The 12189-nt window shown below is 42.5% G+C and overlaps 1 protein-coding gene across 1 annotated transcript in view; it reads right to left on the reverse strand.

Annotated features, from left to right (window-relative positions):
* THSD7B (thrombospondin, type I, domain containing 7B) overlaps nt 1–12189 on the reverse strand; it is a 266212-nt gene that overhangs the window by 192964 nt on the left and 61059 nt on the right. Inside the window, exons 4-5 of the mRNA XM_010000390.1 lie at nt 8571–8822; nt 2190–2359 (exon numbers count right to left, since the gene is read on the reverse strand). Coding sequence (XP_009998692.1) covers nt 2190–2359; nt 8571–8822 — 422 coding nt within the window. The remainder of the gene's footprint in view (nt 1–2189; nt 2360–8570; nt 8823–12189) is intronic.

Genomic DNA, 12189 nt, shown 5'->3' on the forward strand with positions numbered 1-12189 from the left:
TGGGACCCGCCGCACACGCGCTGCCCACGCGGCACCTGCCCGGTGCCCACGCGGTGCCCACGCAGTGCCGCCCTCCAGCCCCGGAGCCGCCTCCCCCACCGCCTCAGAGCCCCGTCCTTGCATCCTCCCGGCTCTTCCCTCTCTCCAGGATTCCCTCCCCACACTCACACCAGCGGCCCCCCCGGGTGGAACTGCCACGCGTTCTGAACCACCTCCCTTTACCGTGACAACCTTCACCTCATCAGTGGCTCGCACTACAGCTGTACCTTTGTACATCTCTGTGTTGTTTATCAACACGTATAAACCCCCCGCTCAGCGTCCTCATTCCCTCTCCGAGCAGAAGTGCTACTACCCGTGGGGGGGATTTGGGCAGGGATCAACTAAAGCGAGCGGGCGGGGTTAACCCCTCCTTGTTGGGTTTTTGAACCCTTACACAGGGTCAGGGCCTGCAGTGCCTTGGATCCTCTTTCCAGAGCCTTCCAGCCCTGCTCGTATTTGGGTACCACATTAGCCAGCCTCCAGTCATCTGGGACCTCCCCTGCTGAGCAGGACTGTTGATAAATGCTGCAGAGAGGCACACTGAGCTCCCCCACCAGCTCCCTCAGCACTCCAGGGTGGATCCCATCAGGCCCCACAGACTTGTCAGCGTCCAGGTGCAGAAGCAGATCATTAACTACTTCCTCCTGGATTATGTGGAGTTGTTCTGCTCTCTGTCCTTATCTTCCAGCTCAGGAGGCTGAACATCCTGGGTGTAGCTGGTCTGACTATTAACGATGGAGGCAAAGAAGGATTAGGTATCTCAGCCTTTTCCTCATCCTTGGTAGCAATGTTCCCCCCCAATCCAGTACGGGATGGAGATTCTCCCTGGCTCATTTTTTATTGCCTGATGTATTTGTAAAAACTCCTTTTGTTATCCGTTATGTCAGTGGCTGTACCCTGTACAACTGCACATTTGGCTTTTTCAGTCACCTACACAGGTGTTTTTTTAAAGAGGGCTAGAACTATAAAAACAAGGAAGAGTTATCCCAATGTGTGGGTTTTTTTTTTGTTGATGGGAGAACTTGCAATTTTTAAGTTGAACTGAATTTTGAATAAATGCAAAACCTGCAGATCTTCACACAGTGGATATACAGCTCCAAGCCTGTTAACACATTATGTTGGTGTAAGGGTCTCAGATGCACTTCTCTAATCTTGACTCATTCACAATACCAAGAAACAAGTGTGAATGAAGTCAGCTAAAGGTTGCTGCTCACCAACATGCTTTACAGATGGTCAGGAGGATGAAGACAGTCAAATGTTATACATCTCATCAACAGCACTTTTCTTACTTGGAATGCCATATGCATCTCATCCTTGTGAGGAACAGAGAGCAGTTTGTGCTGCGAGAGCAAGGTAGTGCCAGATGCCTCAGAGAGGTGAGGCAGCAACCACGCATGGACTGAGTAGAGAGTAAAGCAGGTCTGGTTTTCTATCATCTCTGAGTCTGTGTGGGATGCTAGGACACACTAGGTGTCCTGAAAACATTTGCTTTGCCTTTGTGAGTAAATAAATCTAAGATATGATATTGTGTTCTTACTATCTTACATCTCTGCCTGCACAGGCACTACACAGAGTAAAAAGAACAGTCTAGGAGGAGCTATTCATCATGCATCTGTATCTAGTCCTTATTCTTCTAAAAGAAAAATAACTCACTTCCAGAGTCCAAAAATCCTGTCTGCTCAGAAGTTGTGACAATATTATTTTTGTTTTCCCTTTCAAATCACAAGAAAGATTGTGTATCAGGCTGAAGCAGAGGCTAAAGCCATATCCAGAATGGAGTGTGACATCTTTGTTTATACCTTAAACCAGGACTAAAACCACAGATAAATGGATTCAGCTCCCAACAGCTGGGCTACCTGATATACGAGAAAAGAAGAAAACTCAAATCCAAGCAAAATGTAGCTCCTTTGAAACCCCCCATACAAGTATACCTACAGAACTGGCATCAATTCACCCCAAAGGGCTGTGGTTCCTGGCAGCTCCCTGCTGCTCCTGACCTCCTGCTCCCTCCAATGTTGAGCAACACCTCCTTGTGTAAGCGTGGCTACCATGAGGGCATTAGCTAGCCAAAGTCTACTAATGACTGCATGCTTTTTTTTTCCCCTTCCTCCTTTCTCTCAGCCAACTCAGAATGACCCCACTCACGTTACCTTCCTTCAGCCGGTGCATCCCAGGCTCTAGGCTGATCTGGACGCAGTAGACCTCCCGGGTTTGGATGCCACCTCCACAAAGGCCTGCGTGCTTGAGCTGGCGAGGGTCCAGCTGGTCAAGGAGGAGAGACACCTGACAAGCTTTCCATTCAGAAGTCCTCCAGGCAAACCTTCAGAAATAAAAAGAGACCAGGTAAAACAAGTTTTTAACAAGACTACGGGTGAGGGTGTGGTAGTTCTATTAAATTACAGTATACAATCGGTTTAATCTCTACAGCAGCACTTCTCAGTTCAAAATAGGAATGTTCTGAAACATCTTTAAGGCTAAATTTAGAAAATATTAAGAATTTGTTATTTGTCTCGTGTACTTCTGTAAAATTTTTGAGATTGTGTTCTAAAACATTAAATCATCCTGACAAACCCTTTGAACAGGGTGCAAAGACAAAAAGAAGATTAAGAGGTTCGATCAAGTGCAAAAAATAGTTTTCAAACATGTGGCTCAAACAACTAAACCACCTCTCTCTGCCAAGAGCTGAGTACCTCACTCTGAAATGCACTTAATAGCTAAAACCCTACATATGTCAGTGGAGCTCCAAGCACCAGACTGCTTTCCTACAGGTGACAGCTTTACAAACACCTGGGGCACTACAAATTTCTTCAAGGGATTGGCTGAAGTAATTCAGTTCTCTCCTTTTGGTTTCCAGAATTTTTCTAGATAAAAATATTTTAGCTCTATATTCACTTCACACCTATAGAGCATTAATGGTTTTCAGGGAAGGTAACATTCTTGGGTACAGATACATGAATGCTGGACAGATAATTGGCATTGGTATGTACCAGCTTAAGTGTCAGGAATAAGTTCCTAAAAACTATAGAGAAAACAGTATTGTGTGTCAGCAGAAAGCAAAAATTATTTCCCTATCATATCTGAAAATGCAGAGCATATTTCTAATACAACAGTTTTCAAAGGCATACTTCATTTTGATTTACAGGTCACAGTTTCAGCAGAGTAAATAAGAGCCCAAAGTCTTTCTTCAGCTTCCCAAACACAAATCTCAGACAATATTGTTTTTATATCCAATCTGTTCACACTTCTGCTTTATTCCTTTGCTCCTCTACTTTTCATAGCTTACTTTTTTCCAGACAATCTCTGTTGGCTTTTAAGTAATGTAAACTATGTAAAATAATTTCCTTCTTTTATCCTCAAAACAAATGCTGTCTCCTCTTACAGGAGATCCATGGTTCTTAAAACTACATCTGTTAGTTAACCTGCTGACTGATCATTCCAAGTTCAAGCACAGTGGGGCACCTCTGCAGGAAAAGCCTTCCATGTTGTGGCTCTGTGTGTTCTCCGTGGTGAGTAATCTGTTCCTGACTATGGCAAAGAAACACACATCCCAAAATTATGTGAAAAATAAACACATTAGCTTGCCTGAGCACACATCAATGCTCTCTTAACTTCTTATGTTGTAAATATGGGCATAGGAATGATTTCTAGCCACAAAGCACTTATGAATTTTGTATCATACTCATGGAAAATGTTTGTGAATACTGCCAATTACTTTTAATTTACAGATACTTCTCAGATGAGCTGTCACACTCTCTTAAATAATACACAGTATCATGTGCAAATCTGGATGCACTCACAGGGTTTTATTACCAGCAGAGAAAACAATAAAGAACACACTTGTCACATGACAAGCAGGAAATGCTTGAACTCCCACAACATATAAAGCACAGCCATGAATTTCCTCTTCCAGTAGTTCCTTCTGGGAATTCCTAATCACATTTCTTGGGCCTGCAGCATTAAACGCAACCTTTCTCTTCTAATAAAGGCAATGAAAGGTGTTCTTCATCACACACTGGGTGAAGAGGATTCCTCCTCCACACCACTTCAGGACATCGTGTTCTGCAGATCCACACTTTCAAACTAGAGGCTTAAATATAGAACACACACATCTTTCAGCAGCCATGGAAATAGCTGTTTTAAGGAAATAGTTCTTAATAATTGACTAAAGAAAAAGTCATTATCAGTACCTGGCTTAGATACTCAGCTGAGACCTCTGGATCCTAAAGACTAATTTCCAGAGGTGTGAGGACCTGCTTCTCCTATTCAGCATGAGCTATGGCAGTTAACACCTATGAAAATTAGGCCATCAGTGATTAAAATTATGCAAAATACCTAAAATTTGAGCTCTGCAATAATTAAACTTCATCAGCTCCTGATTCTAACAAAAAAAAAAATTAAAAATTCCCTTTAGATATTTTAACTGGCTACTGTGCACACTGGAGAGCAGCCTTTAATGAACAGCTACCAGGGGCTTCAGCCAAAACCTTCTCTGCTGTGAGCAGCTGAAATCCTCAGCCTCAGCAGCCCATCTTGCTTTTTCCCAGCCAGACATGCCCTCAGCTCTCCAGAGCTCTCCAGTACAAATCCTGACCCCCATTAGTTGTTTAAAAGGTCCACATTTTCATGGCAATTAGTAAGTCCACTACACTAGAAACATATCCAAGGGACGGCTATCCCACAGAGTGGGAAATGTAATGCAGGATCTTTCCAGACAGTGACCTCAGAGAGCTTCATGACAGAACCTCTGCAGGGTTTGAAGCAGCATGGGTGATACTTGGTATTTGTCTGCCCATCTGTGGACTACACTGAAGACAATTAGAATTAACATTAGTTAATGAAGAGAAACTGCATAATCTCTACTTAAATTCAATCAGAAGCTTGTTAATAGCCATTAGTAAGGAACAGGGATTACTGACTGGCAGACACCTGAGGGTGTTTTGTAATTTCAGCAACTTCAAGCCAGTACTTGCACATTATTAGCAGTATCTAGAGTGGTTTTATCACACAGCTGTAATTTCTCCAATTGAGCAAAGATGTTCAAAGCCACCAATGTCACTTTGGTCATTCTGTTGTAAGAGCAGACAATACCAGGGATGCACTGTACCACCACTGAGCTAGGGGGTCCATACCATCCAGTCACCTTGTTCTCCATCCCCAGAGGGTGAAGAGTGTGATAACTCAGGATGTGGAAGGTACATTATACATACTGCATATGTCTTAAAACTTTCCCATTTTCCTTTATTTCCCTTTTGAAAGCTTTGAATTTCCAGCAAAGAGGGTGTTGTTTTTTTCCTAAATCCCTGTCTCGTAATACAGCAACCACAACCAAAATTAGAGATTTAAAAACATAAAAACATCATAATTCTGGAAAATCTACCTATTCCCAGTGAACATGAAAGCTACACATCAAGGATAAAAGTGACATAATACATTGGTTTAAAACTGATGACTCGGTGACAGCTGTGCAACAAACAAGTGCTCAAGATCGTTCCAATTTATAGTAACCTCTTGCTCTCTTTAGTCTATAGGACTTATGCTTTTAGTGCTTACACAAGTTTTATACCTCAGTACACCAATTCACTTTAATTGAACTATCCCAAATTTATATCACAATAAAAGAAAGCAGAATCACCTCCTAAGGACTTAAGCTTTTTAAACACATCATCTAATCCCTTCATAACAAATAACCAAAAGTACAACAAAGAACAAAGCTCTGGAGTCTGACATGCAGTTAAAGTGGTTTATTTTCTTGCATTTCAACTATTGATTAAAGAAGTTACTGTAAACTTCAGCCATAAAATTAAAAGGCCTTCCCATTTAACAGCAGTTTACACTATTTGCCATGTACCTGTGATGGGACCTTTAGCCTGCAGCCTCACCATGGACACAGAGGTAATACTTAACAGAGTAGTTTGATTTATTTATTTTCCTCTCTGGATCCTTTTTAGGAGGCTGGAATATAACTTCACCCACCTTCCCCTGCTGAGTACTTGCAGAGGCAAGTGCTACCTCTCGAGCTGCTGCTTTTCTGTGTAGCCCACAAGATTCCATTCAGTCACGGGGTGCTCCCTACCCTTGCATTAAAAAAACACTCTCTGGAGAACCCCTTTCTTCTGGTTAGAAACTCACTCCCTTCTGGTCTATGTCTTTACCTCTTTGCCATGCTTGGAATGTGCTTTGGAAAATTCTTGCCCAAAGAATAAAGCTTAAAGGAAAGGCTAGTAGTCTTAATATCAACCAAAAATTAGTAAAGAAGAGATTTCCAGGAACTGGGAAAGTAAATAGGATTCTTACCTTAAAAGATTTTAAGACTTAATCTGATTAGGGAAACACAATTCAGAAGGAAAGAATGAACAGTTTGTGTTCAAATCTGACAAATGACAGAGAGAATTTTATTGCTGATACTGAATTTCCTTAAATTCAGCATCTTCTTCTAAGGGGAATAAAGAAAAGTGTTTGGTAAACCTCAGCAAAGATGAGGTGGCATAGATTTAAGGGGGGAAAAGCATAATCTTTCTAGGTATCACACTGCAAAAGAATATGATCAAATAAGAAGAACAGGAGCATCAAAGACTTCTTATATTATCTTATAGGGATTAACTCTACATCCTTCTATGGTTGAAAGATACTACTTTCCATCTGAAATATACCCAGTATCTCAGTCATTGTAAATAATAAATTTTAAATTGTCTGGCTACTGTTAATTAACACAAAAGTCTGGCCCCAAACTCGCAGCACATACTGCAGCATTACACCTTTTCACTCGTGCTCCATTCTGCAGTATTTAAAGGCCAAATCAGAATCTACTGACCAGGTGCTACTGTAAAATTCTCCTCAATGCATAGTGTGAGCAGGTCATAGCCCACCCCCTGCATTTTGAGATACCACATCCCTAGAAATAACAATTAACTAAATACCAGAGTCGAGTGGGGGTTTTTGCAATATTTTTCATTAAGTGGCTCTATTAAACTGTAAGTCTAATGTTATTTTTCTGAGCTAAACTTCTTGGGAAGTTTATCCCAGCTTATGGAGATACTTCACAGGAGATGTTGCCTGATGGACTGAAGGTCTGCAGATATGGCAGGATGGGGAAGGTGTAAGGGTTCCCAGGCTCATACAAACTGGCACACAGCAGCGATACACTGAAAGAACAGCTTTCCTTCTACATCTAGAGTGGCACCACAAGAAAAAAATCAGTGTTATGCAGGTTCTTGCCTTTTGGGCTCTTCCGACTCTACATCAAGCAAGCTGCAATCATTTCTACTTCTACATGGCGCAATGACAAAAAGAAGAACTGAGAAACCAGGGACAGATATGGGTTTGTTCACTCCCTGATTAACTCCCAGCCAGTCTACCCCAATCAAGTGTCACCTGTACCCACGCTTCTATACAAAATCAGTGAGACAATGTGTTCATCTATTGTCTTTGGAATTGATGTGCGGTTGGGCAGAAGCAGAAATCACTCCGTAAGAGCCTTTTTGTAGGATGTAATCAAGCAACAGAATATATTTTTTTTTATACTTCCTCTCTTCTGCTAGCAGGGTGCATAAAAATGATGAGCATTTGATTTTGAATGAACAATATGGAGGCATTTTTACAGGTTACACCATCCTAAGAAATGTATCTTGCAAAGTCTTCATCAAAGGTTTTAGCAGCGCCTGGCAAAGCCCCAGAAACCCATGACTTGAGCACTGAATAGATCTTCTCTTAAACATTCTCATTCAGAGACAGGGAGATCTGTCTGCATGCAAATAAAATTTTATCCATCTCAGAGCATTTTGCAGTCAATCTCAGAACACGCCACATGAAAAATTAAGCAGTGTTTTATTTTCTTTGCAAAGCAAACAGGTAACCCCCCTATGCTAGCCTGGCCAAGCATTATGGCATGGATTTGAAGACCAGAAAGGGGAGATCCTCAGCTTCAGTCAGACCAAAGATTGCCACACACCAAGCAAGAACTCAGGGACTTCAAAGTTTCCCAGTTCAAGAAGGACCTGGAAGGAAGCAGAGTCAAGTCCAAACTACTGCCTACGACCAGTTCCCATTTCCCTCAAGGAAGACTGGTATTTTTTTATGGTTAAATGAAGGGGACTCATTAAACCTTACATGAAAAATACAATTTCAAAGCAAATAAAAGCACAGCCATGGAGATCTCCCCAGTTTGTGTGCAGCTGAGGAAATTCTCCAAAACAGCAATCAGTATGAAAGCTCCTTCAGAGAACAAGAGTATCTGCTCTTAAGTTTTAAAATAGGAAAATATAAATTGTAGCGGGTAGAATTTGAATTATTTCTATATGTAAGTGTAATTATTATAACAGCAATAGCAACAATTACAAGAATATTACTAACAGTAAATAATGCCACTAATCATAGTTAATAGCGACCAAATCAATGATCTCTTAGACACAGGACAAAGCACGACATGCGACTCTCTCCACACACAGACATTGGTCAGGGAAGGTCTGCTTTGCACAAAAGTCATCCAACAGGGGCTTTGCTCTCAAAAACTGGGCTGAAAGCACCTGCCATACCTGGGGCAAGGCTGCAGGAGCTCCTTCCCTCCCACGCTGCAGGCTTCTCTCTCTTCCAGCTCCGGGCACTGCTTTCCGGCGCCCTCTGCCACGCTCCGCACGCTGCGGCGCCGGCTCCGGAAGCCCGGGGTGAGATCTCCCCAGGCACAGGTCTGTGAGCAGGTGCTCCATGGGGACCACTCTGATGTTTCACAGTCTTTAGCGATGACACAGGACTTGAAGGTCAAAGGGACAGGATCTTGAATGCAGAGGCTGCAATAAGAACATAGCAAAATCGCTGAGAAAGTCTTGCTTAATTTTTTATATTTCTTTATTTCAAACCAAAGCCCCAGATACTTCAGCCTAAGACAGGGTCTGATCTCAGACCCTGATCTCATGGTCACTTGGGGTAAGTCAGAAGACCTGCATCAACACCAGTACAATGAAAGTAAGAGGAGCCATAAGGCAGTGCGTATAACACACTTCCAGGGATTTCTGGGTGCAATCTTGCATCCGGAGTATTTTGCAAATAATAGATCTCATTTATTTCAAGTTAAAACAGATGTGAAAGGCACTAGATTTGCTCCCGTGCAGTTAAAATTTCACATTATGGAAAATAAAAGCCAATCCCAAGAGAAATGCTGCCACTGGTAACCATTCCCATCACCCCGCACACAGGATCAGCTGCCCAACGTCTGTCCATCTGTCCAGGAGTCAGCACATCCTGCTGAGCAACACAGATCTTTTAAAAAATGACTAATAAGAAACATGTTGACTTTGCAAGGCTGCCATCAAACAGATGCTGTCAACCAAGGTCAGAGGGTTTTCAAACCCGACAAACCACCCAAGACCCTGGCATGCTGCAACTGTGCCCATATTTTGGGACTCAATTACTCCTGCTGACATCAGGATATGACCCTCATTCGTTTTGTAACATATCAAAACATCACACACAAGGCCCAATGCAACATACAGCAAAATTTTAAGACCTGCCAACTGTTCAGATTTGGTACCAAGACACAAAGTCCCAGAAGACTTCCAAAGTTACAACTCCTTTTCACAGTACAGAAAAGTATGGCAAATAAGCAAATACTTCTGGGAGGAGACAAACCTCCGGATGAAGGCCAACATCCTTCCTTGCTCCTTTACTTCTGTCTCAGCCAGTCAACAGCTCTCCTGACCGGCACATGCTGGGATGTACCCCACAGAGGCTCCATCTCATCCCAGCCACAGATCAAGCAAACAGTCACCACTCCCAGCAAGGGAGGAACCTTTCTTGTCTCTCAAAAACCTTAGATAGCTGAAGTAGCAGAGCAGGAAAGAATATACCAAAAAAGGACTGCAATACATAGGAGCAGAGACATCACTGGAGCACCATGAATGATGGGACAGAGCAAAAAAAGTTCAAAGCCAGGATAAAGGAGTCACCAGAAGAAATGATTGTGTTATGCTGATGTCACAAACCAGTCAGCAAAATTAGAACCATGCATGAACTGGGTGTGAACACTCTCCAGCCTCCAGTTGCTCACAGGCAGGCTTTTGCCAACTGTTCAGAGCAAGTACACTTACACTTAAGAGGTGTGAAATCCAGAGTGCTGCCCAGGAACCAGCCATTACCTCACTTGGTATTACTTACAGCACAGTTTGACTAACTTAACTTTCTCTAAAGAAAAGAGACTGAAGCAATCATTTGAGGATTGCAGGGCAGGGGAGCACAGAAGACAAAGGACATTCACCCATTTCTCCTCCAGTCTAGAAATTCATCCCATTTTCACAAAGGTCAACAGGAATATTCTCACTGACACCTGAACAAATCTGACTAGACCCTCAACTACCATCAAAATACAGCAGTTAGTGGCTTTAATCTGTTCTTCAAACTAAGAGGTAACAACTTTGTCTCAGTTTCTTTGCCCAGAATAAAACTCATTAATCTCACAGGTGCTGTGAGGATGAATTTACTAGGGTTTATTTTAACATCTTAATAAAGCAGAAACAACCTGTGGCACGACCTCCTCGAAATAAAAATGTCTGAAGCATTAATTTAGGTCGAGTCACATGAATGTTCACTTTAATTCTCTTTTAATACTTCTTCACAACATTAACAAGAAACAAGAATTACTGCTTTTGAGCAGATAAAAGAGTAGCACATACGAATCACAGTTCTAACCAATGGTACTAAGAAACTGGAGTTTACCTAAGAACGCAGCATGGTAACTAATCTCATATTCAGAGAGTGCTCAAAACCTCACATCCCAGCACAAAAACCCCAATCCATTTTTGAGGTTGCACCACTGCAAAGGAGATTTAAATCTGGCCTGATTTTTACTGAAATACCAAGCAAAACCAAGCCTTTTAAGAACCTGGTTTGGGGTCTTCTTTAAAATTACACTGCTAACCGCAGTTCTTAGCAAGACAATACCTACAACACCTCTCCTAATAAAAGCCATCTCTGCCCAGCAATCATCCTTGCTATTTGCAAAAGCCTTTGAAGTATGCAAAGACTGAAGGCCTGTTTCTTTCCCTGGAAATCCCTCCACAGCTCCTACTACAAAAGGCTAAAGAGAGAACTTCTTTGACCTAAACGTGAACAAGCCGTGGAGCCGGTAGTTTCCAGCTTTCTGCTCAAGATGCAACTGCCCGACAGAAAGCGAATCTAATTAACTTGTACCTACTCATTCAGACCCTCAAAGTCAAATTAATTGTGACACAGAGCAACACAAAGACAAATGTAGAAACATTTTTTTGCATAAAATTCAGACACAGCCTTTCATGTCACAGATGTATTTAGGATAATGAAATACAGTTAAAACCCAGTTGTGCAAGACACTCACTGCAAAACCAGACGTGTATTTGCACTGCTGTGTCTGCATCCCAAGTGGTAGGAAGAGGAAGGAACTCTTGAGGAAGGGAGAAGCTACATAAGCCTTGTTTTTAAACTAACTTTCCACTTACTGATGTATCAGGTCAGATCTTCCTCTGGGAGTCAATCTAGTAACTGTGATATACTAGGGTACTTACTATGTTACACGCTTGGATTGATACTGTAAAACTCCAGGAGTGGTTTCACAGCCCACATTACATGGCCTGCATTGCAAGACGGTCTGTCAGTGAGCAGACAGCAGCAGCACAAAGCCTAACCCTCCGGAGTGGCAGGAAGCCCTCTTAACTCTCTTTTGTACTGAAGGGGGAACAAACCACATATTAAAAAAACCCAAGCACTAAAGCAAAGGAAACCTACTCATGTCTCTTTTACACTCACAAAGTCACAGAATCACAGAAACACAGAATATTAGTGGTTGGAAGAGACCTCTGAAGATCATGAAGTCCAAGTCCCGCAGCTACTAGCAGAAAAGGAAGAAGAGGATGAGGAAAAGTGTCCCCATGACCCAAGCCCACTGCATAGCCCCAGGTCCCCAGGATGGTGCAGCTGCAGGCTGCTGCTGACAGAGCAGAGCTCCTCCAGCTCCAGCCACCTTCTCCAGCACTAGATACAGGAACTGTGCAGCCCCACGCAGATCCACACAGCTTTCTATTCTGGACAAAACATATCTCACCAATAAATAGTTTTCCAACAGCTCAGTGCAACTGTGTTATGTGCCTTACAGTCACACAGTCATCATGTCCACTGCAGAGAAACAAG

Source organism: Chaetura pelagica, unplaced genomic scaffold (genome assembly GCF_000747805.2).
Source record: "Chaetura pelagica isolate M959 unplaced genomic scaffold, ChaPel_1.0 scaffold386, whole genome shotgun sequence".
NCBI classification, from domain to species: domain Eukaryota; kingdom Metazoa; phylum Chordata; class Aves; order Apodiformes; family Apodidae; genus Chaetura; species Chaetura pelagica.